Genomic DNA, 25248 nt, shown 5'->3' with positions numbered 1-25248 from the left:
ATTTTCAAAACAAATCAGTATGTTTTGTACCGATTGGTATCAAAATTTTAACATTTACCGGAATTTTTCTGATATTGAAACTTAAAAATGCAGCCTAATATTTTAAAATGGTAAAAATCAGTGTTTTCAGAGCGTTCCTTGTATTTGTACACGAAAAAACTAGTACCTACGTTAAAAAATTCTTTATCTGCAAAAAAATGTTTTATCAAAAAAATATTTTATGTGTTGTAAGCGACAAAAAACATTTTCTTTACCTCATGATGCCTCATGATAAGTGTCAATAAATGATGAGATGTAGAATGAGCATGGTTGACTGCCAATGAGCTGCTACTCCGTTATTGACAGATCAGCTGAAGTTAAACAATGAATCAAAAATGATCAGTGGGAGCCAACCATCCGTTCACTGTTTAACCTCTGAAGATCTCTACATTATTAGTCAATACCGGCGCCCTCCCAAGAAGACTGCAGTTCAACGAAAGGGAGGAATGTTAGACTCATAAAGCACACAGTTTTTCGCTATATACTTGTTGATACCGCTTGAGACCGTTGAATCCACAGCATCTCCTTCAAGCATCACGTGATTATTTTTTTTTTTTTTTTTTTGGGTTAGTAGGATAAGGTATTGGCTTTTCGATGCCTTCCGAGCTACGATGCTATGGGGAGGACTTTCATAATAGACCCGTCGGCGAGCCTTCCGAGCAACGATGCTATGGGAAGGTCTTTTTGGTTAACACATAAAGTCACTCACACACAATTATTTCACTCCACTAATTATTAATCCAAAATGTCAGTGCGTCTTTCGATCTTTATATAGAAATGGCTTTTTCACCATAACAAATAAAACCTTCCGATCAACGATGATATAGGAAGGGCTTTGAAAATCACAAAACAATTAATTAAGATCACAAAAAAAAACACAAAAAAACACCAATTACTCAACGAAAATTACGCTCAAGACACAAATAATTCAGTAAGTCATGCTATTATTCGATTACCACAATCACTCACCCCATACGAACAGCGACACAAAAGCACACACCAATAAATGATGAGATGTAGAATAAGTCGAAAAAGAAGTCTAGACTCGATTGCCCAAAGAAAATGCATTTGGTTGCTAACAGGCACTCAACAACTCTAATTTGATTAAAATTAGGTTACAAAACTCAGATTTGATGTTAGAAGCAAGAAAATGAAAAAAAATACGATTTGTTTTTTTCGTGGTTCGATTACGAATATACGAATCTTCGGAAAATCGAAACTTTGGATGATCGAGTCTAGACTGTCCTTTATATTAAATCCAATATTGAAAAAAACGACTACTTCTAGAAGGTAATATTATGAGCTTTACGTACATATTTTTTAAAGGTTAAAAAATATGTACGAAAAGCTGAGAAAATTTATTCAATATATGGTTGATTTGTTATTAATTTTAATTTTCGGAAACGGCCTGTAAATGAATACATTTTATGATAAAATATGTTAAAAGTGTTTGCAAATTTGTCTTTCTTTTGCAACAGGAGAAAACTCGGCTAAAGGTTCGGTTTTTGAGGTCAACATTTAAACACGAAAAATACAATTATCTCAGAAACTAATGGTCTGATTTTCAGGATGAACAAAAAAAATGAAATTTTCTGTTCTTTTTCAATAAAATGATTTCTAATGTTTAAAATCCAGCCCAACATTTGAAAATGTTATAAATACCTCTTTCAAACAGGTATTCTTGATTATAAAATTTCGAAATTATTATTATTGAAAAGAGTAGACAATTTCACATTTTTTGCATTGAAATTCGGACCATTATCTATCGGTGATCAAAACACGAGGGCTAATTGGGCAACATTATGGCTTTCTTATACAAAATAACCTAAAAGTAGCTTTAACTTTACCACGCTGCTCTTTTTAAAAAAAAATCCACGTTTTGATTGCAAATTTAATATATCATAAACAGGAAGTCAAAATAAATGTTTAACCGTTTTTTAATTTCTTGTTTCTTTAAAAAAAAAATCATAACTTGGACACATTTTTTTCAATTTTGGGATTTTATGAAGCTGGCATTTTATGTCTCCTAAAAGCCTTAAACGTATATAAAACACAATGACTTCCTTTTTTCGAAAATCAATTTTTACTAACAAAAAAAACATTTCAAAAATTCATCAACAAATTTCTTCAAGAGATACTGATCTAATCGAATCTAACCCTAGCACAGCCAGTCTTTCGAGGTCATCCTGGGCATCCAAAATTAGTTTTTGCCATTTTATAAATCTATTCTAGGCATACTTTACACTAAAATAATTTCAGTAAATAGTAAAAACATAAATAAAAATGTGAGAAAGGTACAACCAATCCAAAAGTGGATTAAATCCCGATTTTTTTTCTCCTTCGTCTCACTGAGTAAATAATAAATATACTCGAGTTTGATATTTAGTGTCTAAACATGGTGCGCGTACTCGACAACTGCATTTTTTCACCTTTTCCACGTGCGTTGTTGTTGTCTGTTGCAGCACGCACACTCACACGCCCTTTAGAGATGGAAGTTGGTGCAACATATGATGCCTTCTATCGGCGCTGCAACTTCTGTGCGCTTAAATGCCCCGACGATTACGTTTTATGCTGCGCAAACTGCATCCAACATGAATTAAATTAAAGAGCTTGGTGCTGGCATGGTGGCTACTCGTTCTTGTTTGAAAAATTAATAATGATCTTTTGGTGTTTTAATTTGTAAAATTTCAACCAAACAATTTCCAACGAATTGTCGTCACCATGATCGACGACGGTCTGCACGACACCAACTTCGTGTCAGTGAACTAACCGGCTGCGACATGAGATGAATAAATTTAATGCAACAACGACGCGACGACGTCGACTTTGGGCAGCCAAGAATGTGTTTAACCTCATTAAACTCAGCTGAGTTTAGCTGGCAGCAAATGCGTGCAAGAATATCTTCACACAGCATATATATGTACACAGATATACTTCAAAGGAAGTTTGGAATGCCTTACGCCAGTGTGAGGGTAAACAACACCAGCCGAAACGACGCCCAAAGGTCGTAAAAAGACCGACCAGGATCCAAAATGTTTGCGCTGTGTCGATATTTATATTTTTAGAAATAGCTTAATCGTAACGCGCTAGAACTAGACCGTGAACGGATCATGGTGTCAAGTCTGGGATTCTGTAATGAATTGCTAAATGCCGATCAAAGAATGACGATGAATGGACGAGATAATCTGGGTCGTAGATCTCCAAATGTCAAACAGTCGTTTGATCTTTTAGAGCAAGGCTAAAATTTGCTGTTTTTTTTAAATGCGAAACAACAATTCAAGAGAGTCGCTAATCGATGATTTCAATATTGTTTATAGTAATTAACAACAACTCCCCAGTTCCCAACTCAGCTCTGAGCTTTTGCCCCGTCGAAGGCCGCTGTTGTTGTGACTGCGCTTCCAGTTGAATTCTGATGAGACGAGATCTCTACTGGATGTTGTTTCCAAATGGGGTAGCCTTCCACGAACAGCGAAGTGACGTAAGTCGTTCGGCTTTTTAGCACGATTCACGAGCAGTATTGAGCGGATGATTTATGAGTCGTTCAATTTTGCGTTGCATTATCTATTCGCTTGAGCGGGTATGTCGGTAAATCCGCTTTCAATTAGTCACTGATAGTAACTTGTGTTTTTTCATGGGATAGTTAATGTATTTGCTATTCATATCTTCGCAATTTTGTGTCATAATCGTGGGTGGGACGCTGAACTGTTGCGCACAATTTGACCTGTTTGACAATTGAGTCAATCTGGGAAATCCCACAACTGCTCTCGACTGCAGCAGTCGGCTGACCCTTTCTAAACCGATTAGAGCTCTGAAAATGAAAAACAAAAAAGCCAAGGAGAGAAGCACAATGAGCATGATTTAATTTAATTGCCGTTAATTATAATAATCTCACCCGCCTCAACTCAACTCGAGAGCTCAGACTGCAGCGGTTTGGGAAACTACAATTTCTGCTGGCTGATCGCTGACTTCGACTTTGTTAGAAAAAAACAAGATAAACTGGAGTAAAGGTCACGAAGATCTGAACTCGCGGGAGAGTTGCACACGCCGGCTTAAAAAATCGCTGGAAAATCGATAATAAATTTGTTTATTTCGAAAATTAAAAAAAAAACCTGAAGCTGTACAGAAAAAAAATGTTTGCAATATTTGCATCGATCTTGTATAGAGAAAAAATTGAAAATAGTTTCGTAATTTCAACAGCATTCATCACCGACGACCACGACATTTGAATGCTGACACAAAGCGCCAGTCATGATCGCCTTTCCGATCGCGACCGTCAGTGAACGCAAACGAAGTTGAAACGCACAAACCCAAGCTCAAGCAGCCCGAGCAGGACGACACGAAGGCACATGTTCTCCTTATTTCTCTCTCTTCTTCGATCGTTCTTGCTCGTGCGGTGCTGCGTGGTGACAGCAATCATTTGAACGCCATTTCGGTAAAAAAAAACCAACGAACGTTCTGATGAGAGTCAAATGACTGTGTGGGTGACTTTGCGTTGCGATCGCGCGATCCGGAGAACGGAGTTTTCTGTCACCAACCAAATGATCACAAGACACTTACTAACTATTCACTCAAAATTCACACATCATGACAAATCCAATGCATTTAGTACGGTATGTCCACGCATCCTTCCTCCCCTGGAGATTCTGTGAAATGTAATCCATTTCCAGATTCTTCTCTGCTGCTAATGCAACGCAGTAGGCCTGGCTCCTTTAATGGGTATAATGCTCAAAAGTACAGCAATCATTAATTATGATAAGAAAGAACTAGGGCGGAAAAAACCACAAGTTTTTCAGGATGCATTCTTCGGACTGGTGTGCGATAAGATTAGATTTTCTTGCGCCACTTAACAATAACATTAAATTGCATTTGATGCTTGAGATTTCACAGAGAAATATCCGCTTACAGACGGAGACGAGTTCAGCAGATTTAATTTTGTTGCGAACTTTTTCTATCCCTCTCGCCCAAAATAAGCACCCTGCATTTTTGCAATTCCAAATTAATTGGGCAGTCTTTGCCTCTTTTGAGTCGTCTGTCGTGGTTTATTGTTTTTACCTCAGAGGCAGAGGTGAAAGATTTTCACTTTTTACCCCCATTAACTTTTGGCGGTAGAGTTGTTGTGGTGGTGGCATGTCCGGCAGATATTTGTTCAACATTCGGAATTTGTTGCTCTACACAGCGAACAAGAGCCATCAAGAGGGGCGCAGTCGTGCTGTGAAAATAATTTCCTCTTCGATCCGCTGCTGGAACGAAAACAATGTTTGGTACACGTGTTTATCACGCGGCGGGGGTGTTTCTGCGGCTGAGCTGTGTGTTGTGGATATGGGTTGAGCCAGTTGGATTAGCAGCTGATGAACAACCACTTAGACATGGCGTTTAATGGGTCGAGGTACGCGAAGCTTGGTGGCTTGTAAAGTTGTTGAGCATATTGTAAAAAAAAAGTGTGGTGGAGAATGTAGGCCATGAACATAGGAATTATAATATCGATAAAAAATTGTGGCTTACTGCAACGGTGATAAAAACCAAGGAAAGCATGAATTATGTGCTGTTCGCAAAAAATGCAAAAACTATTTTTTGCCAAACTAGACTAGTTTTTGCGTCATCACACGAAATCGAAAACTAAAAAATACAAAATATGAAAAACAGCGTAAATAATTTAAAAAAAATAATATTTTCCCTGAAAAAGCAAACCTTAGCTAGTAAAACCTACAGTTGGATGTATGTGGAGTTTTTTTTTTAAAGTCCAATAAACCAAATTTCCAGTTTTTGCTTTTTGGGTGTTTTTGAAACCGCCTTGAGTCAGGGGTATTGAAATGCCAACTTTTCCGAAATTTCCAGAATGGGCAATCTTTGACCGAGTTATAAGTTTTGAATCAATACTGATTTTTACAAATATTGCGTAATATTGAAAATATTTTTAACGAAAAGATGGGAATTTGGGTTTCGAATGATCGAATTGATCTTTATTTCATTTGCTCATTGAAGTAATTTGTCCAGAATCCCGATAATTCTTTTGGTTTTTCAGTTTTAATTAATTTTTCTATCCAGATTTTTAAGCGAAGATGGCGTTCGAATGATGAACGTCCGAAATGTCAAAATCGCACACACTTTTATCGCAATGTTGGTGCCACTGCGTGATTTTGACATTTCGGACGTTCACCATTCGAAGGCCATTTTCGCTTAAAATTCTGGATATATGAAGAATTCTCAAATTGACAGTTTTAAGATTGTTTTTTTTTTTTTTTGTTGTGTAGCTCAAGATATCATTATTGTGTGTGTGTTTTTTTTTCATATGTTGTTTTGTGTTGGATTTCTTAATTTTAAATTATTTCGACCGATAAAAATACATTCACAAAAAAAAGTAATCATATTTCACCCCTACAGAATTTAGCTTAGCTTGTTTTTTTTTCAAATACTTTTCTTTTATTTTTTGCAATCAATTACACTTCTTATACATGTCAAGTAGTCAGCTTTAATGGATTTCATATATCTCTGGATCAACATTTGAAAGGGGCGGTACGACATTGCCGAAAGGCCGTAAGAGCAATGTCGTACCGCCCCTTTCAAATGTTGCTCCAGATCTTATTCTTTTGTTCTGACATAATACAACAACGAAAGCATAACAGAAATAATAAAATATAATAAACTGACTGACTTGATACATAGTTTAACTGACAGGATAACCTAATAAAACAACAAATTACAAGTTGAAACTCCTCCTTCGAATCAACACTCTGTTGAACGTCCCACTCAACCCTGATACATTATCCCGCGAACCCATCAAAGGCACATGCAACGTAAGCAAATAAGCGAAAAGGTGCCCTTTTCGCAGGTGTATTGCTCTTTTCTTTTTCAGAAATCTTCTTTGAATTATTTATCCGTGACATAGATAGAGCATAGCAAAAGTCAGACCACCACTGTTTTTTCCAAATCGCGGGGACACATTTGGAGACAAACATCCTTGGGACGTCGTCGTCGTCGTTCACGGTGGCTTCGCAAATATTGGAGGAAGGAAAGAAGTTCGACGCCAAAGAAGAAGAGCAACACAGCGACGACAGGTGCAAAGTCGCAATTTTTTGAGAAGTACAGGTGTGGTGGTCCACGGAGGAGGATGAGGAATGGGAGGTTGATCGAATATCATCAACCTGATGCAGCTGCTGCTGTTTACCTTTTGGAGGACGCGCTGATTTGTGTGTTCCGGAGTTGACGGGAACTGGTTCGTTCGTTCAGCTGCCCCTTTATTGATTGTAATCCTTTTTTGATGCAATTTGCAGACGCCAACAAAAACAACTGGATCTCTTTTTTCGGCAGCTTCCTTACTTTTCCTCCATCATTCTGGGAGAAGCACTTTTTTGCTTAGTAATTTTAAGCAGCAATTGTTATTCTCGCAGCGCACAGAAACACAACACACAAACTTGTAGTAGCAACAAACTAGCTTTAAACGCTGCTACTAACTGCACTTCTCAACACAGCAGGCTTTGCATCACACACACATTACCCTGCCTTTTCAAGGGCTTTTCCGTGGACAAAAATTGCTTCACTGATTCTTATGCTGCGAAATCCACCCCCCACAAATCGATCAAGTTTCACCACGGAAACAAATCACTCGCGAGCCTTTTTCACCGCCATGAAATTCGGGTTTCTTTTTTGGCAATTTTGGCCCACCAAAAATAAAATAAAACGACTCGCGAAAAGACCGTCCGTTCCGTTTGAAAGTCTCGGAGCAACACAGATGGCCGCACACAAAACAAGAGTTCAGTTACAAGTGGAGAGCGCGTTGCTGAACGACGTAACGGAATGCAGCTGTCAGAGGAAAGACGTCAGTGCGGGAGCCCGGTCGGTTTGCGGTTGAGAGCCACGGACCCTGTGTAAAAAAAATGTGGTTACTTGAAATGTTTCAAAGTTTTAAAAAATTGGCGCGCAGAGCGGGGTTTTAACTGAATCAAGAAATTGAGTCCTAAATTTAGACCTAAATTTGGGATATCGAGAAATTAAAAGTGCAACATGGAGTGAAACTTTCGCAGCTGTCATGGTAAACTTCACAGCAACTGCACAGAAAGTTTAACTCCATGTTGCACTTTTAATTTCTCGATAGGTAGGGACCCTAAATCAGATAAGTGTCGTGGAAAATTTCACAGCAGCTTGACAGAAAGATTAACTCCATGTTGCACTTTTAATTTCTCGTTTGATTACACAAAAAAATGTGGTACAAAAGCGTCCACCACGATCTACCGCAATCGAGAAATTAAAAGTGCACATGGAGTTAAACTTTCTGTCAAGCTTCTGTGAAGTTTACCATGACAGTTGCGAAAGTTTAATTCCATGTCAGCGGCTCACATCTCTCTTTTTAAATTCTCGATTTGCCATTTTGAAATGTTAGTAGCCAGACACAACTGCCAAAACAAACTGGTAACATGGAGTGAAACTTTAGCAACTGTCGTGAAAAATTTCACGGCAGCTTGACAGTAAGATTAACTCCATGTTGCACTTTTAATTTCTAGATTGATTACACAAAAAAAGTGCAACATGGAGTTAACCTTTCTGTCAAGTTACTGTGAAGTTTACCATGACCGTAGCGTAAGTTTCACTCCATATTACCGGCTGGCTCACATCTGTCTTTTTAATTTCTCGATACCACTTAAAAATTAAATTACCAGTTCAAAGGTTTTAAACTGCCTATGTTCGCATAAATGTCCCATATGCAAAAACAGCAAGCTGAGAAAAACGCACGGAAAGTTTGTCCCACACATAAGGCTACGCGTTAAGTTTTCGCGAACTAACTGGATTTCCTCCTGATTTCTTGAACAAAGTGATGGATGTTATAAGCTTTTCTGAAAGAGCAACGGATTTTAGAACCAAACTGCATCAAAAACTCAAAAGTGACGGAAATGCATATGGGACATTTATGCGATCAGGGGCAGTAAAGTACTCTTTTTAACGGTACTCGAGGTATCGAGAAATTAAAAGTAAGAGTGTGTGCAACATGGAGTTAAACTTTCTGTGCAGTTGCTGTGAAGGTTCCCATGGCACTTCGAAGTGTAACTTTATGTTGCAAACACTTACTTTTAATTTCTCGATACTCAGTTGAACTGAACAAATCGTATGAAAAAGTGTGATAACGAACTCAGCAAAGATGCGATTTTAGGTTAAAGTGTGTTAGCGTGTAACCACTTCTTTACAAATCGAGAAATTAAAAAGAGAGATGTGAGCCGGTAACATGGAGTGAAACTTTCAAAGCTGTCATAGAAAACTTCACAGCAGCTTGACAGAAATTTTAACTCCATGTTGCGCTTTAAATTTGGTCAGGGTTTAATTTCTCGATATAACGGCTGGCATCTCCTCTGTCCTGTTTGTGTTGTTGTTTAGGGGGTTTTGCATCCAGCGTGTTTCCGCGACCTCCTCTTCCGGCCTCCGGCGTGTGTTCCAGCCATGACCAACTTCCACAGCGAGTTCGATGCCAAGTGTGGCCGCGGGTACGCTACCTTGATGAACCAAATCCGGTCCCAGTTTGGCGAAGAGTTTGGCATGCTGCTGGACGTGACGCTGTACCGGGATTACGCCCTGAAGCAGCGTGACATCTTCGACATTCCGGAGCAGGGGAAGTGCGACGAGGTGGCCGCCAAGCTGCGCCAGCAAGGGAACCGGCTGTACATGGCCAAGAAGTATGAGGAAGCGCTGAAAAAGTATAACGAGAGCTTGTGCTTTGCGGAGGCCGGTTCCGAGCAGGTTGGGATGGGGTTTGCTAATAGGTGAGGAGAGATGGGTTGGTTGGGATTTGTTAGACCAAATTAACGGTTTTTTATGGGCAGGTCCGCAGTTTACCACGAGCAGGGAGAGTTCGAGTTTGCGCTGGCCAACATTGCTCTCGCTAGGAAGCACAACTATCCGGCGAATTTGATGCCGAAGCTGTTGGCAAGGGAGCATAGCTGTCGGGACAAACTCGACGATGGTCAGTCGAAGGGCACGGGGCCATTTCCCCGGATGGACTTAAATGTCAGTGTGAATCCGAAGATTCCCTGCGTTGCCGATGGAATAAGGATGAAGGTTTACGATGAGTTTGGGCGAGGAATGGTCGCCGAGCGGGACTTCCAAGCTGGGGCCGTAATTCTGGACGAGAAAGCGGCCTTGGCCATTACCACGCTGGAGACGCGGTACTCGCACTGTGGACGCTGTGTTAAGCAGCTCACCTACAGCCTGATTCCCTGCTCGGGTTGCGTTTCGACTTTGTACTGCAGCGAGGAATGTCTGCGAGAGGATGAGCGATTCGCGCACCGTTTCGAATGCGCCATAGCGGACAAGATTCGGAATGTGCTGGAGTATTCGTCAATCGTGGGACCGAAGCTCTTTTTCTACGGGTTGACTCTGTTCGGAGACGACCTGCAAGCCATGATGGATTACTGTAAAGGAGCGTCGGCCAGGGGCGTTGGCGACCCGTTCAAGCTGGACTTGCGCAACAATGATAGGCTTGAGCAATTCAAAGAACTTCAGAAGGCTGGCGTTCATCACATCACCGAAGTAGATCACGCTTATCGTATCAGCGCCGCTGCAATGTACGTGGTCTTTATGAAGCACCCGCTCGTCCAGCAGATTGTCAAGACCGAAGCCCAGCGCGAGTTTATGTTGCACAGCTTTTTGAAGTACATCCGAAACTCGATCGCCTCCATGCTGGACTGGCGCGAAGGCGGTATAGCCGGGCCCACCGTTAGCATGCTCCCGCTGTTGGGTACACTCTGTAACCATTCGTGCGATCCCAACGCCGTTTTCGGCATCCACAGTGGCCGCTTCAAGCTGGCTGTAATTCGTCCGATTCGCCAGGGTGAACAGATTACGTCGTCTTACGGGCCCACCTGGTGGGAACCGAACCCCGACTACGACTGCACCTACAAGTGCCGCTGTCCGGTTTGCAAGCATGGCGGCGCGAACTGGAAGCTCAACGAGCAAGAACTTCCGACAGCGGCCGTGAAACACCTGACCGTGATTCGCAAAGGGCTGGAGACCGAAACGGGAGTCAACAAGGCGGACTTGCTCAACATGGCGCAGCAGTTTGTGAACCGCTACGCGCAGTATCATCCCAGCTATGTGTTCAGCGCCGTGCTAAAGGCGTACCGACTGTTTATGATCGTTGGGATGTTCAGGGCCGAGAGGAACCAGGAGCGAGCGCAGGCAATGGCCGCACTGGAGGAAAATGTTTGAAATTCTGAAAGGCTTTTACTTTATTGTTCATGAAAAATAACTCAAATAAATCAATTCAACAAAAGAAGCTCATTCGTCTTCCTCTTCCAACTTTGCATGGGCGATGGTCCGATGGTACGTTCCGTCCTCGTCGTCAATGAGCGTGCGCAGCGACTCCTGGTGCTTGTACAGCAGGGCCGCAAAGTTTTTCTGCGGATGAAGGTACGCGTATTTCTCGATCAACTGCGTAATGGCGTTGTATTTGGCGGCATTGTTGGCCAGCTCGTCCCCTAGCACCGCGATGGCCGTTTCAGCGTTCTTGAAGAAGCTGGCCGGAGGTTCCCGACCTTGGGCGCGCCACTCGTCGTACTTTTCCGGATCGCAAGCGACACATTTGCACTCAAAGTGCGCCCTGTACGGAGTGGGATCGGGTTTGTCCCACCAGCTTGGACCGTACGAGACACAAATCTGCTCACCTGCACGGATTGGACGCAGCACGACGATCCGGATCTTGTCCGAGTGGATCGTGGCGACTGCGTTGGCGTCGCACGAGTGGTTGAACAGGGACGCCACCGGACAGAGCGGACTGGAGAAGCTTTCCCACTTGTAGAAGTTGGCCAGCCGGACGAAATCTCGAACGCATTGGTACATGAAGGTTCGCTTGGCGGGCGTGTTGACGATTGCGGCGACGGCCGGGTTCTTCAGCAGCATATAGCAATGCGCAGATCCGGCCAATCGAGCAAAATTCTCGTTTCGGTAAGCGAAAATAAGGCCAGGTTCGACGACCTTCACGTTGCAAAGGTCCTTCCACTCTTCCAGCGGGTCGTACTCGGTGTAGTCTAGGTTGAGGGCGTTCCCCCCGGACTTCTCCAACGTCTCAAAGTAGCGCATCATCTCGTCCAGGTCGTCGTTGAACAGCGAGAGTCCGTACAGAAACAGCTTCGATCCCATGGCCACGTGGCCGTACGAAATGTACTGCAGCTTGTCCGAGACGGCGCACTCAAAGCGATGGACGTACTTCCAGTCCCACTCCAGACACTTCTCGCTACAGTACATGACCGAAACGCAGTGCGGACACGGTATCAACGAGTAAAATCCTTCCGTAGAGCAGCGGCCACACCGATGATAGCGTCGCTCGGCGTCCACGACGGCAAGAATGCACTTCTCGTCCAAAATAACGTCCCCCGTCCGGAAGTCCCGGTCGGCAACCATACTCCGGTCGAAATCCGGCAACACCTCCATGTGAATACCCTTGGCCAGGAAGGGAATCTTCGGGTTCGTCTCCACGTTAATGTACATCAGCGGACACGGAATCAATCCCTTCGATTCTCCGGCGGCAAGCTTCTGCTTGCAGCTAAGCTCTCGATTCAACAGCTTCGGCATCAGTCGTTCCGGATAGTTGTGCTTCTTGGCCAACCGGATGTTAACCAGGGCCTGCTCGAACTCGTTATGTTCGTAGTTAAATGCCGACCTGTAAATCAAACCCAATTACACAAGATTCTCCCTCACTCCTAAAAAAAAATACTCACCGATTGGCGCACGCGATCGCCATCTGTTCCGAGCCGGGCGCCGCGTAGCAGATGCTCTCGTTGTACTTGCCCATCGCGGCGTGGTAGTCGCCGCGCACATAGAACCGATTCCCCTCGGCCCGGATCCGGTCGGCCGCTTTGTTGCCCTTGGCCAGCGAGGGCGCCCGCTCCGCCAGCAGATGATCGCTGAAGAAGGCGTCGAACGCGTCGTAGTCATCGTCCGACCGCGGGCCACCGAGCACAAAGTCCAAGTTCAACAGCGACAGGGGACGCTCTTCCCAGATGGCACCCACCTGGGCGGCGGTCAGCCCTTGCGGGCCCATTATGACCATTTTGGAGGCTGAAATTTACGGATGTTTGCGATGAATCCGACTAGCGCGAATCGAGTTTTACACTCACCTCAAGCTTGAAACCCTTTGGCACTGAAAAAACACGAATTCCGTTGGATGTGGCCACCGCGGAAGTCGATTCCAGCTTCCTATCTCAGGATCATCAGGCGAAGTGAAAGAACTCGGTAACGTAGGTCGAAGAAAACGCCAATTTTGCCGCGCTTTTTTCGGTTTTGAGCTCACGAAACGAACAGAGATGTGAGACGTGTTGTGAGGATGCGAACAGTTTTGCACGCTAAACATGATCATCTGATTTTTACCTGTTTTGAAGTTTTACCTGAGTGGGGTTCTACTTAAATTTGGGTTTTAAAACAAACTTTTAAATCTTATAAAAATCGGTGTCTTGAGCAGCGTTGCCAGATAATTTTTGGAAGGCCTGTACTGCCCATGTTGGCATAAATGTCCCATATGCAAAAACAGCAAGCTGAGAAAAACGCATTTGAAGTTTGTCCCATACATAAGGCTACGTGTTATATTTTCGCGAAAAAACTGGATTTCCTCCTGAATTCTAGAACAAAGTACTGGATGTTATAGGCTTTTCTGAAAGGGCACACGATTTTGAACCAAAATGCATAATTAACTCAAAACCGATGAAAATGCATATGGGACATTTATGCGATCAGGGGCAGTGTAATTTCCTAAAATAAACTCTGTATTTGGTCAGTATCGTGCCAAATTTAGAGCAATATAAAAAACTTTTAAATTATCAACAGCAAACTTACCTTCTCAACGAGCTTTTTAATCATATTTAAGCACAATTCAACAAAAAAGAGTAGATTCGCTAATTCGAATGAAACTGCATTCGAATGAGCGAATCCAAATTACAGATTGTTTTGCGCTTGCAACACTGCCAGTTTTGCTGGGGGTAAAGGGCGGTTGGTGTCCAACGCGTTTGGATCTGTCACACATTGGCCAAGGGAGCGTTCTTTTATTACGTAACGCTAAAAATCGGATTTCAGACCCCTCCCCCTCCCTCGTAATAAAATCTCCATGCAAATTTTAAAAATTTTATATGGAGCGTAGCACGGCTTCCGACCCCCCCAACTTCGTTACGTAATAAAAGAACGATCCCAGTCTGTTTCCCTCGACAATCTGTAATCCAAATCCGCTAATTGGAACGACTGACAGCTATCAAAAGCATGCAACAACTTGTTCAGAAATTGTTGAACAATGGTGTTGAAACGTCAACATCAGTTTGACAACTGGTTTTGACGATTGAGTTCTTTTTACGTTTGAATTAGTGGGTATTCTAAGAATCTAAGTAGCGAAATTCGAATTAACGAATCCGCTCTGTACTAAAATACAGATATTTTTGTATCGAGAAATTAAAAAGAGAGATGTGAGCTGATAACATGGAGTGAAACTTCCGCAGCTGTCATGGAAAACTTCACAGCAGATTGACAGAAAGTTTGACTCCACGTTACACTTTTAGTTTCTCGATTCCTTCAACCATTTCCTTTGGAGCTGCGTACTGGCCCATATCTGGCCTGCCCCCAGTCACGAAATATTCTAACAGAGCTGGTTCTGCCAGAATCCTGCTAGAACGGTGGAACATTTTTGCTAGAATGCTGTAAGAATATCCAGCTTTGTGAGAACCCTGCTAGAATCCTGCTAGAACGTCGCGACTGGGATCCTTTGGATTTTTCAAATATTTACTTTAGATTATGTGATGCGAATGGCATTTAATTTATCAATATGGACTGACATAAATGAAATTTACGTTTTATCCGTTTCCAATTAATTTATTGGTAAATCAAATTGTAATTTAAATGCAAGTTCGTAAATTAGTTGGTTATGTAGATTGTTGCTGTTAATTCAATGCTTCATTTCAGCAAAGCTTTCCGTCGTTTAGGGTTATTCAAGGCTCCAGATTATGCTACTTCAATCTGCGGCACTCACAGCACGGGCACGAGCCTTCCACCGCCTTGGCACGATCAAGCCTCTGCTGGTGAAATTGCATCAGCATGTACAGCAGAAAGTGGAACGACTTCAGCCCGTCAACCAGCTGGACATCCGGATGATACGGAGCGTACCGTTCGATGTACTGCTGCAGCAGGATCAGTTTTTCCGGGTTGCTGGGGCCTCGACTGAGCAGCGCATTTTGCAGCTCTTTTCCCTGACGCGTTGCCCCCGGTGGAAGCGAGTACCTCTTGACGACCCACTTCCTGCCGACGCAGACCACGCACTTGCACGTGTAGGACGACTGGTAGTTTGGGTCGGGCTGCCACCAGCTGGGTCCGTACGTGACCACAATTTGCTCCCCTTTGCGGACGGGACGCAGCAGGGCTAGCTTGATGTGACCGGATTGGATGGAGAATACGGCGTTGGGGTCGCACGAATGGTTGCAGATCGAGCCGAACTGCGATACGGTGCTGCTGCCGGTTGGGGTGTTGAGCAGAAGGGCGCCTCCCTTTCGGGTGTACTCGAGCAGACAGTTCAGCACAAAGTTGCGCTGAGCTTTGGTCTTGACCAACTCTTTCAGCGGAGAGTACTTCATGAAGACCACGTAATTGACGGCTGCGCCGATGCGGCGGTAGAAGTCGATCACGGTGATGTTGTAGACGCCCGCCTTGTGCAGAACCTTGAACTGGTCGAGCTCACTTGCCACGTTGAAATCCAACTCGAACGGATCGCCAACTCCCTTAGCGGATTCTCCGTTACAGAATTCCATCATGGCGTCCAGGTCGTCGCCGAATAGGGTCAACCCGAGGAAGAAGAGCTTCGGTCCAACGATTGCCGAGACGTACGTGGCGTTCAGAAGTTTTTCCGCGATGCCACATTCGAAACGGTGCGAGAACCGTTTATCCTTCTGCAGACATCGCTCGCTGCAGTACATGTACGAAACGCAACCCGGACACGGAATCAGGCTGTAACTAAAGTCTGCAGCACAAAAGCTACAGTTGGAGTACCGGTAGCTCAGACTGTTGGTGACCACCGCGGGTTTTTCGTCCAGAATGACGGACCCGGCGCGAAAGTCCTCCTCGGCGACCAATCCTCGCCCAAACTCCTTGTAAATCTTCATCGAAATTCCATCGGCCACGAAGGGAATCTTCGGGTTCACGTCCACGTTGATGTCCATCGGGGGAAAGGGAACCGTCCCGTGCGATTGGCCGTGCTGGAGCCGGTCATGACAGTTGCGCTCCCTGGCCAACAATTTCGGCATCAGCTTATGCGGGTAGTTGTGTTTCTTGGCCAGTTCAATGTTGGCCAGCGCAAACTCGTACTCGCCCTTCTCAAAGTAAACGGCGGACCTGCGTTGTCAAGAAACCGTTAGAAATTCTCTTGGTTAAACGGTTCCCGCCCTTACCTGTTGGCGTAACCCATTCCCAGCTGATCGGAGTCGTTTTCCGAAAGGCAAATGCTTTCGTTGAACTTCTCCAGCGCGTCGTTGTAATTCCCCTCCAGATACAGCCGATTCCCGGCCTGACGCAGCTGGGCAGCCTTACGGTTGCACTTGCCCCGTTCCGGAACATCAAACAGGCCGACGTTCTTCTGGATAAAGTCGCGGTACTGCTTAACGGACGCCTCCTGGTAGCGCGGAAGCTGGGCCTTCAGCTTGTCGATCAACGCGTCGATTCCCTGCCCGGTCTCGGGCCGTTTGCCTGCCATTTCTGGTGATCCGTCCGCGGCTACGTTCCGTTTCGTTCGATTACAAATCTCAAACTTCCAGCGTGGTGAAACCGTTTTGGCGCGCGTAATTTGACAAATGAGTGCGGCAGAGATGTGAGCCGTCATTGACGGGGGGTGGCCTCTACTGTTGCTTCGAAACGACCACCGATTTTGGCGCCAATCTCATTCGCAACACGCGACGGATCAAGATCAAGATTTCCCCGGACAAGAATGCTGAACGCAACCCCCGAGGCCTCGGAGGCCTTCAAGGAGACGCTCATGCAGCGGCCCCTGCTGCATCTGCGGACGCAGCTGTGGGAGCAGAGGCCGGACCTGGAGGAAGATGCCAGCCTGGACCGGTACACGCGGGCCATCGAGGAGTGCGGGCTGGTGGGCGAACTTCCGGCGACGGAAACGGGAAAGTGCGCACGCACGGCGGCCGCTTTGCGCGCCCAAGGCAACCGGAAGTACGTGGCGCGGGACTACCGGAGCGCGCTGCTCAAGTACAACGAGAGTATCTGCCACGCTGGGACGGAGTCGGCGGAGTTGGGACTCGGTTACGCTAATCGGTGGGTGTTTTGGTTGTGTCTCATTTAAAACTTTCAAATTTCAGCTCAGCCGTCTACTTTGCGATGAATGAGTTCGAGCTTGCCCTTGCGAACGTCGCCCTGGCCAAGGAGCACCACTATCCGGAACCGTTGATGCCGAAGCTGGTCGATCGTGAGCAAAACTGCCAGGCAAAGCTTGCTGAAGATCAATCCAAGGGAACGATCCCGAAGAAACGGTTCGAGCTGAACGTACCGGTCAACCCGAAGATTCCCTTCCTGGCCGACGGAATCGGCATGGTTCGGCTAGAGGATTTCGGCAGAAGTATGGTCGCGACGAAGAGCTTCGCAGTAGGGGACGTAATTCTGCACGAGAAAAGCATCCTGGCCTCGATCGATCTGATGAAGCAGTTCCAGTGCTGTAATCTGTGCTCGGCGGTAGAATCGCTCAACCTGATTCCGTGCCCGAACTGCGTCACGGTCATGTACTGCAGCCGCGAGTGTCTCGAGCGTGACTTCCGGCTGGTGCATCGCTTCGAGTGTCCCATCGCCGAGAAGGTGCAGCATCTTTGCTACGGGTTCGTCAACCTGGGAACGAAGCTGTTCTTTTACGGGTTGAGCCTGTTCAATGACGACCTGGACGAGATGATGCGCTACTGCGATCGTGTGAAGGACGGAGGAAATCCGCTCAAGTTGGACTACACCCGGTACGACCCGTTGGAGGAGTGGAAGGAGCTGTACAATCTGAGCGCCGTCACGAACCCAGACAGGGAAGGCAACTATCGCTTCTTCGTTGCCATGAGGTGTCTGATGTTCCTGGGGTGTCCGCTGGTCAAGTCGATCGTGGTAACCGAGCAGCACAAGGCCTTCATGCGTCAGTGTGTCCTTGATTGCACCCGCGCCGGCAGTTACTACCGTTTCGATGTGACCTCGCCCCTGTTTCCGGTGCAATCCCTGTTCAACCACTCCTGCGATCCGAACGTGCAGATTTCGATCCTCTCCGGCCACGTAAAGCTGGTCGTCATCCGGCCCGTTCGTCCGGGTGAGCAGATTTGCTTCTCGTACGGGTTCATCTGGTGGGATCCGCAGAGCAACCCGCTGTTCCAGGAGAAAACTCCGGGCGTTTTCGAGTGCAAGTGCGTCGTCTGCGATCCGATCAAGAAGCTCGAGTGGCAAGCGCGCAAGGGTCGCTTCAACGCCGAGGCCAAGCAAGCCTTGGCCACGATCATTCGAACAGTTCGACCGTCCCCGAAGGTAGACTTGATCCAGCTGAAGGTGCTGGAGAATTTCATCGAAAGGCACGCCGCCATCGCCCACCCGCACAAGGACTTTGGGCTGATCCTGAGCTTGTACTGTCGTTGGATCTACCTGCTGCTGAAAGATGAGGATGACGCGTTGCGGCGGGCGAAGATCTTGGCGCGCCTCAGGGGACAATCGACCGCTGAGGTGGATTGATTTGATTTTTAACTTTCGCATCTTTATTCTACATTCAGGGTGATCAGGATCACTCAAATCGCATATTCAAATTTCAGACTTTTTCCTGAATCTGAAATTACCTTTTTCCTGAAACTGAAATAATAATAAATTTCTGAAGTGAAGAATGTTGAAAAATATATATTTTTTAAACCGTGGAATAGTTAATTTCTTATTTTTAATTTTATACAGATTCGAATTTCTAAGTTCCTGAATTTATTTTTTAGTTTCTGCTTTAATTTTTCGTATTTTTTCATGCAATGATTTTTTTTCAATTTTGAACTTAAGAATTTTAAAATACTTTCAATCGAGAAATTAAAAGTGAGAGTGTGTGCGTGCAACATGAAGTTAAATTTTTCAAAGTGCCATGGTAATCTTCACAGCAACTTCACAGAAAGTTTAACTCCATGTTGCACACGCTCTCACTTTTAATTTCTCGATAGGATCGTCTGGTACGGTAAGTCCACGCATCCTTCCTCTCCTGTAGATTCTATGAAATGTGATTCTTTCTCAGAATCCTCTCTGTGGTAAAAACAACGCAGTAGGGCTGGCCGCTTTAATGTTTGTACAGAACGGATTCGCTAATTCGAATGGAACTTCATTCGAATGAGCGAATCCAAAGTCGCTAATTGAAACCAGTTGTTCGGAAATTCGACGGTAACATTTCAAAAGGCATCATGTACATTAAGACACTTTCTGGGTTATTGTATATTCTGAAAGTACTTCTAATAAGCTACCTCTCAACTAAAAATTAGCAAAAGTTACTTCAGTAAAGTCTGTTTAATCATGATTTTAAATAAAGTAACATAAACAAAATCCCTGCCATCAGCAGTCCCTGTTTATATAGCCCTGTCAACCTGTCAAACAAAAGGCTACATAAACCTCGTGACGAAAAAAAAGCAACATGAAAAAAGCGCCATGTACATTCGGCGAAGAAAAACGAATCATAACAAAGGGCCCCCCTCAGTGACAGCAGGGTGATATCGACGTTGGTGATTTCAAAAGAAGTTATGTTTGTTTTTCTCAAATAAAATTACGGAAATAATGTTTTATTGAATATGGATGATCAAGTATCAACAAAAGCAACGTTTTTCATCGTTTGTTATCATTAGAACATCTTATTTTGCTTTTATATAAAAATGGTAATTGAAAATGGATGCTCAACATTCAAATGCGTTTTTCTCAAAACGCATGGTTTGTACATGATGCTTTTTGAAATGTTGGCATCGAAATGACAGTTTACATAATGTGTGAGAGGGATACACTCTTGTTTACAAAAGTTATGTGCCCTAATGAAATGGCAAGCACGAAGTATCAACAAAAGCAACGTTTTTCATCGTTCGTTATCATTAGAACATCTTATTTTGCTTTTATCGAGAAATTAAAAGTGAGAGTGTGTGCGTGCAACATGGAGTTAAACTTTTCGAAGGGCCATGGGAACCTTCACAGCAACTGCACAGAAAGTTTAACTCCATGTTGCACACACTCTCACTTTTAATTTCTCGATATAAAAATGGTAATTGAAAATGGATGCTCAACATTCAAATGCGTTTTTCTCAAAACGCATTGTTTGTACATGATCCTTTTTGAAATGTTGGCATCGAATTGTCGAACAATGGTGTTGGAACGTTAACATCAGTTTGACAGCTGGATGTGAAGGTTGTGTGATTTTTAATTCGAATCCAGGTTTTTAAGCGAAGATGGCGTTCGAATGGTGAACGCCCGAAATGTCAAAATCGCGCAGTAGCACCAACTAGAGAGCCTATATGTAGGTCCCTAGCACCAACATTAGAAAAAAAATGTGGCTGTCATGCCATGGCACACTATTTACGTAATGTTGGTACCACTGCGTGATTTTGACATTTTGGGCGTTCACCATTCGAACGCCATCTTCGCTTAAAAACCTCGATACGTTCGAATCTGGGTGATGAATAGAGAGAATCCGTAACGTGATTTTCGAATGTTCCCACTTTGTTTACATCTACAAAGTAGGGGGCTGTTCAAGCACAAGCATGACGTAACGTGATTTTCGAATGTTCCCACTTTGTTTACATCTACAAAGTAGGGGGCTGTTCAAGCACAAGCATGACTTTTTTCTTACTGGTAAATGAGCTCTTTTATTATTAGTGGTATGTGTTTTATTTTGTCTAGACTTCTAATTTTTTTTTTGCTGGAAAATTGTGTGTGTTTTCAAGTTTTGTTCGGTTAGAAAAGGTTTTTTTACGGGTGACGAAGAACTGCGGCGAGAGTGTCATTCTGCGATGTCGCAGATAAATTCCCTGGCTAATTTTGGAATCTTACAGCTCTTCCTGTTCCAGCAACAAAACATCACTAATTTTAGCGAAGATTTTTACAAACCCAGTTGGTTTTCAAACAGAATCAAATAATTAAGAAGCTTCTGCATGGATACAACCGCATCGTCTCCATAAACAACTTCCATTCATAATTTAAAAAAAATGACGATCTCGCCTTCAACTTTCTTAAAATTTGTTGACTTCAACTTCAGGTCCTCAAAAGCCACACATTTTTCATTCTTGCAAAAAAACAATGTTCAATGATCGATAACAATACTCCCTAGTTGTAATGTGCAGTGCATTACTTCAATAACATTATTTTCGGATTATTAGTAAATTAACCCGGCGTAAGTTCGAGGGTGTAAACGAAGGTGTAAACTAACAAACTGGTGATTAAAAAGTGACTGTTTATTAAAAAGTTTCGGTTACATTATATAGTTCCTTAAATTTAGTACAATTTTTCAATGCTCTCAATCAAGAGATTTCTCTCTTGTTCTAAACCTCTCTTCTGGACTTTTGTCCTTTTCTTCCATACGCGCATAGCTTGTCTATCTCGCTTACGCAGTGATCATAGTTCGTTCTATGTTTTGTCCTCTCTATTCTAGCGGCGTCGTTCGCTCAATGTCTACTTTCTCTCTGCTTTGATCGATTAATCCGTTTGCTCGATCGTCCCTTTCACTCTTAACGTGCTACTTTGTATTCAGGTGCGCGAACATGCTTCGGATGTTTGATCTCAAGCTCTGTGCGGACAATACCGTCTTTTCGTGTTTCTGATTCTAGGATCTGATAAACTTGCAGGATATATGGTTATGTCTTCGTTTGAATTTTAACCTTCTGATTTGTACTTCTGAAAAGGGTTTTCTGATGTTCCTAGAAACCCAGCTGCCTTTCCTGTCGATAATGGTTTTCTTGGATTTCGTGTTTCTTACAGGAAATGTAATAAAATAAATCTTTCTTCTAAATTACCCGACACCGCTTGGGAATTTCTTGATTTTCCTGATTGTTGCGTCACAGGAAGCGCGAGTAAGCTTTTTCTAATAACTGAAAACATTTCGGTTAATTCAACTTCAACTAAATCTGACACCGTCAGCTACACTAGTTTTGGCGAACAGTAAATTGGTTCCGCTTTGACAGTTCAAAATTGAGGCCGTTTTGCAATCCACTATTCAGCACCCAGGTTCGAATTAGCGAGCATTCGAATTAGCGGGCATTCGCGTGGTGATTATTGCATACGATCTCGCATACGATCGTAATTCGAGTCGTAATTTCTCGACTCACAATTGACTTTTTAGAGCAACTAACATTTTATTTAAAAAAAATATAATAACTTTTTTTTCAATTTCTTAAAATAAAAAAAAATCCTATTTTTTATAAATTTTTTTTTATTGAATTCTTAAAAAAAATTTGATAAAGATTTTTTTTTAATTTTGATTTTTTTTTATTTATGAAATGTTTTAAATTTTAGTTAATTAAAAAAAAATATTTGATTTTTTTTAAATTGTAGAAATAAAAAAATAGTAATTTTAGAAAAAATTTAAATAAAAAAATCCAATTTGTTTATGTTTTGGAATTTTTGTAAATTTTTATGTTTTTTAAATTGTTTGAAATTAAAAAGAAATTGATGTAGAGTTTTTTTTTATTTCGTAATTTTTTCACAGTAAAAAATGAACTCAGAATGTTTTAAATATTCCGTTTTAATAAAAAAGATTTAAAAAAGGCATTACAAATTACGATCGTAATTTCTCGATCCACGATGGAGATTTCTCAACAGTAAAATTACGATCGTAATATCTGGATGATAAGCCACCCTGTAAATTTAATTTCATCGACATAAAAAAACTAAGAAAATTCAAGTAATAAGGGATTATCGAAAATGCAAGAAAACACGAAAATAAGTGAATGAAACAACAAAACTCAAATTTATTTCAAGAAAAGAAGCAAAAATAACACAACTCAACGCAGTATTCCTTCAAATTCCTTCTCCAACGTATTCACAGCAACCCCTTCACGACCGTGGCCCGCTGCTGCGCCGCCAACTCCGCCATGAAACAGCGCAGCAGGTTCTGCTGGTGCGCCTTCAGCGCCAAATTGAACTCGTCCCGCGGGTGCACGTACGCGTAACTTTCCACATATTTCCGGATCGCGTTCAGCATCGTGGCCGCGTCCACGCACCCGCCCGGATTCATCAGCAACAGCTCGATGACGCCCCACTCGGGAAGCGCGTCCGGCGGTAGCTTCTGGCCGGCGGCACGCCACGGCTTCCTCTTGACGGGGTCACAGACGACGCACCGACACTCGAACCCGAGCAGCATCGTGTCGGCCATCTTCAGCTCGGCCTGCTCCCACCAAACCGGTCCGTACGAGATGCAGATCTGTTCACCGCGGCGGATTGGTCTGAGGACGGCGATTTTGATCTCGGTTGGGTGGATGACGGCGTAGGCGTTGGGGTCACAGGAATGGTTGAAGAGGGAGGAGATCAGGCCGAGCGGAGTTGCGAAGCATTCCCACTTGTCGAACGCGAGGAAGCTGGCCGTTCGCATGTAATCGAGGAAGCACTGGAGCATAAAGTCCTGTTCGCGCTTGGTCTTCACCAGGGCCTTGACGGGGGGATGTTCTATGAACACCGAGTAGTAACCGGCGGAGAAATAGTTGAACACGTTGTCGACGCTGCTGTTGGTCGGGGACTTTGTTTGGTGGAAAACCTTGAACTGCGCCAACGGGTCGAGATTTGTGTAGTCCAGCTCGAGTGGCTTTCCACCGGTTCGTGGGTTCGATTCGCAAAACTCCATCATGGCCTTCAGATCGTCGTTGAAGAGACTCAGCCCGTGGAAGAACATTCGCGGTCCAAGGAACAAATTGCCGTACGAAACAAACATCAACTTCTCGGCGACTCCACACTCAAAACGGTGCGTTTTCCAGTCCGCCTGGCGACATTTCTCGTCGCAGTACATGAACGACACACAGCCTGGACACGGAATCAAGCTGTTGAAGTGGACAATCGTGCAGTACGAGCAATCCGCGTATCTCAAACTAGAATCGATGGCCGCGGCCAGCGGCTTCTCACTCAAAATAACGTCGCCAGCCCGGAAGTCCTTCTCGGCCACCATACTCCGTCCAAACTCCGGCAAACTCTCCATCTTGATTCCCTTCGCCAGGAACGGAATCTTCGGATTGACCTCCACGTTAATGCCCATCGGCGGATTCGGAACCGTTCCTTTCGATTCTCCATTCTTGAGATTCTTCTTGCAATTCTCCTCCCTGGCCAACAGCTTCGGCATCAACTTCTCCGGGTAGTTGTGCTTCTTGGCCAGTTCAATGTTGGCCAACGCAAACTCGTACTCGCGCATCTCGTAGTAAATGGCCGACCTAAAAAAACACACACACAAAATTCTTCAAACATCCACGCTCCAAACAAAAATCCCAAAAAAATACCTGTTGGCATATCCGGTGCCCAAATGTTCCGATCCCGCCTCGGCGTAGCAGATGCTCTCGTTGTACTTCTTGAGCGCCTCGTCAAAGTTCTTCTCCAGGTAGAACCGATTGCCGACCTGGCGGACCTCCGCCGACTTCCGGTTGCACTTGCCCACCTCGGGAACGTCCACGAAGGGCGCATGGTCCGTCATGTACTTCCGGAAGGCGAACGCGTCCGCCCGGCGCATGGTCGGCGCCCGCATCGCGATCTGCACCATTTTGGCGAACATCGGTTTCTGGACGACGGCATCCATGGTTTTGCCGGCGGGCGGGATGTTGGCCGCTTTGGCGAGTTTGTGCGATCGGAGCATGGTTCTGTTGTAGTGGGAAAGGCGCGCGGATTGAACTAAACAAAAACGAACTTCTCAAGTTACCAGTTTGTTTTGGCAGTTGTGTCTGGCTACTAACATTTCAAAATGTCAAATCGAGAATTTAAAAAGAGAGATGTGAGCCGGTAACATGGAGTGAAACTTTCCCAGTTATCATGCAAAACTTCACAGAAGCTTGACTGAAAGTTTAACCACAGGTTTAACTCCATGTTGCACTTTTAATATTTCGATAGGTTAAAATCTAAAATCTAAAACGTGTGCGCAAGAAGATCGTTGTCTGCGCGCCAAAGTTTGAAATATTCCAAATCACACATCAATACGTGAAATATTTCATGCATTTGCTCCCCCATATTTTTCACACTGGGCCGATTAGCCGAACCGGTTGGCAAAACCGCATCAAT

At 44.1% G+C, this 25248-nt stretch overlaps 6 protein-coding genes across 7 annotated transcripts in view; 2 read left to right on the top strand and 4 right to left on the bottom strand.

Moving 5' to 3' along the window:
- Positions 1-7712, bottom strand: part of LOC120412716 (activated Cdc42 kinase Ack) — a 37744-nt gene extending 30032 nt beyond the window's left edge. The window contains exon 1 of the mRNA XM_039573300.2: positions 7205-7712. The gene's annotated coding sequence lies outside the window, so the exon portion shown is untranslated. The remainder of the gene's footprint in view (positions 1-7204) is intronic.
- Positions 7713-9367: 1655 nt separating this feature from the next.
- On the top strand, positions 9368-11304 carry LOC120412750 (SET and MYND domain-containing protein DDB_G0273589-like). Its single transcript, XM_039573343.2, has 2 exons — positions 9368-9785; positions 9846-11304. Exons 1-2 carry the CDS (start codon positions 9466-9468, stop codon positions 11227-11229), a joined length of 1704 nt encoding a protein of 567 aa, XP_039429277.1. The 5' UTR covers positions 9368-9465; the 3' UTR covers positions 11230-11304.
- LOC120412749 (SET and MYND domain-containing protein 4-like) lies at positions 11232-13252 on the bottom strand. The gene is made up of 3 exons (XM_039573342.2): positions 13137-13252; positions 12738-13077; positions 11232-12679 (listed from the first exon to the last, which is right to left on the bottom strand). Exons 2-3 carry the CDS (start codon positions 13067-13069, stop codon positions 11299-11301), a joined length of 1713 nt encoding a protein of 570 aa, XP_039429276.1. The 5' UTR covers positions 13070-13077; positions 13137-13252; the 3' UTR covers positions 11232-11298.
- A 1611-nt stretch (positions 13253-14863) lies between these two features.
- Positions 14864-16785, bottom strand: LOC120412771 (uncharacterized). The gene is made up of 2 exons (XM_039573366.2): positions 16434-16785; positions 14864-16377 (listed from the first exon to the last, which is right to left on the bottom strand). The coding sequence occupies exons 1-2, from the start codon at positions 16733-16735 to the stop codon at positions 15003-15005; spliced, it is 1677 nt and encodes a 558-aa protein (XP_039429300.1). The 5' UTR covers positions 16736-16785; the 3' UTR covers positions 14864-15002.
- A 181-nt stretch (positions 16786-16966) lies between these two features.
- LOC120412726 (SET and MYND domain-containing protein 4-like) lies at positions 16967-18735 on the top strand. Its single transcript, XM_039573311.1, has 2 exons — positions 16967-17304; positions 17349-18735. The coding sequence occupies exons 1-2, from the start codon at positions 16967-16969 to the stop codon at positions 18733-18735; spliced, it is 1725 nt and encodes a 574-aa protein (XP_039429245.1).
- Positions 18736-22939: 4204 nt separating this feature from the next.
- Positions 22940-24922, bottom strand: LOC120412728 (uncharacterized). 2 transcript variants are annotated; one of them, XM_039573318.1, is made up of 3 exons: positions 24893-24922; positions 24480-24833; positions 22940-24413 (listed from the first exon to the last, which is right to left on the bottom strand). In XM_039573318.1, the coding sequence occupies exons 2-3, from the start codon at positions 24827-24829 to the stop codon at positions 23039-23041; spliced, it is 1725 nt and encodes a 574-aa protein (XP_039429252.1). In that variant the 5' UTR covers positions 24830-24833; positions 24893-24922; the 3' UTR covers positions 22940-23038. The 2 variants fall into 2 exon arrangements, with proteins under 2 accessions (XP_039429252.1, XP_039429251.1); XM_039573317.2 differs by lacking the exon at positions 24893-24922 and having other exon boundaries at positions 24480-24869.
- Positions 24923-25248: the final 326 nt, after the last annotated feature.

This window comes from Culex pipiens, chromosome 2, assembly GCF_016801865.2.
Source record: "Culex pipiens pallens isolate TS chromosome 2, TS_CPP_V2, whole genome shotgun sequence".
NCBI classification, from domain to species: Eukaryota; Metazoa; Arthropoda; class Insecta; order Diptera; family Culicidae; genus Culex; species Culex pipiens.
This window is presented reverse-complemented; position numbering and strand designations above follow the sequence as displayed.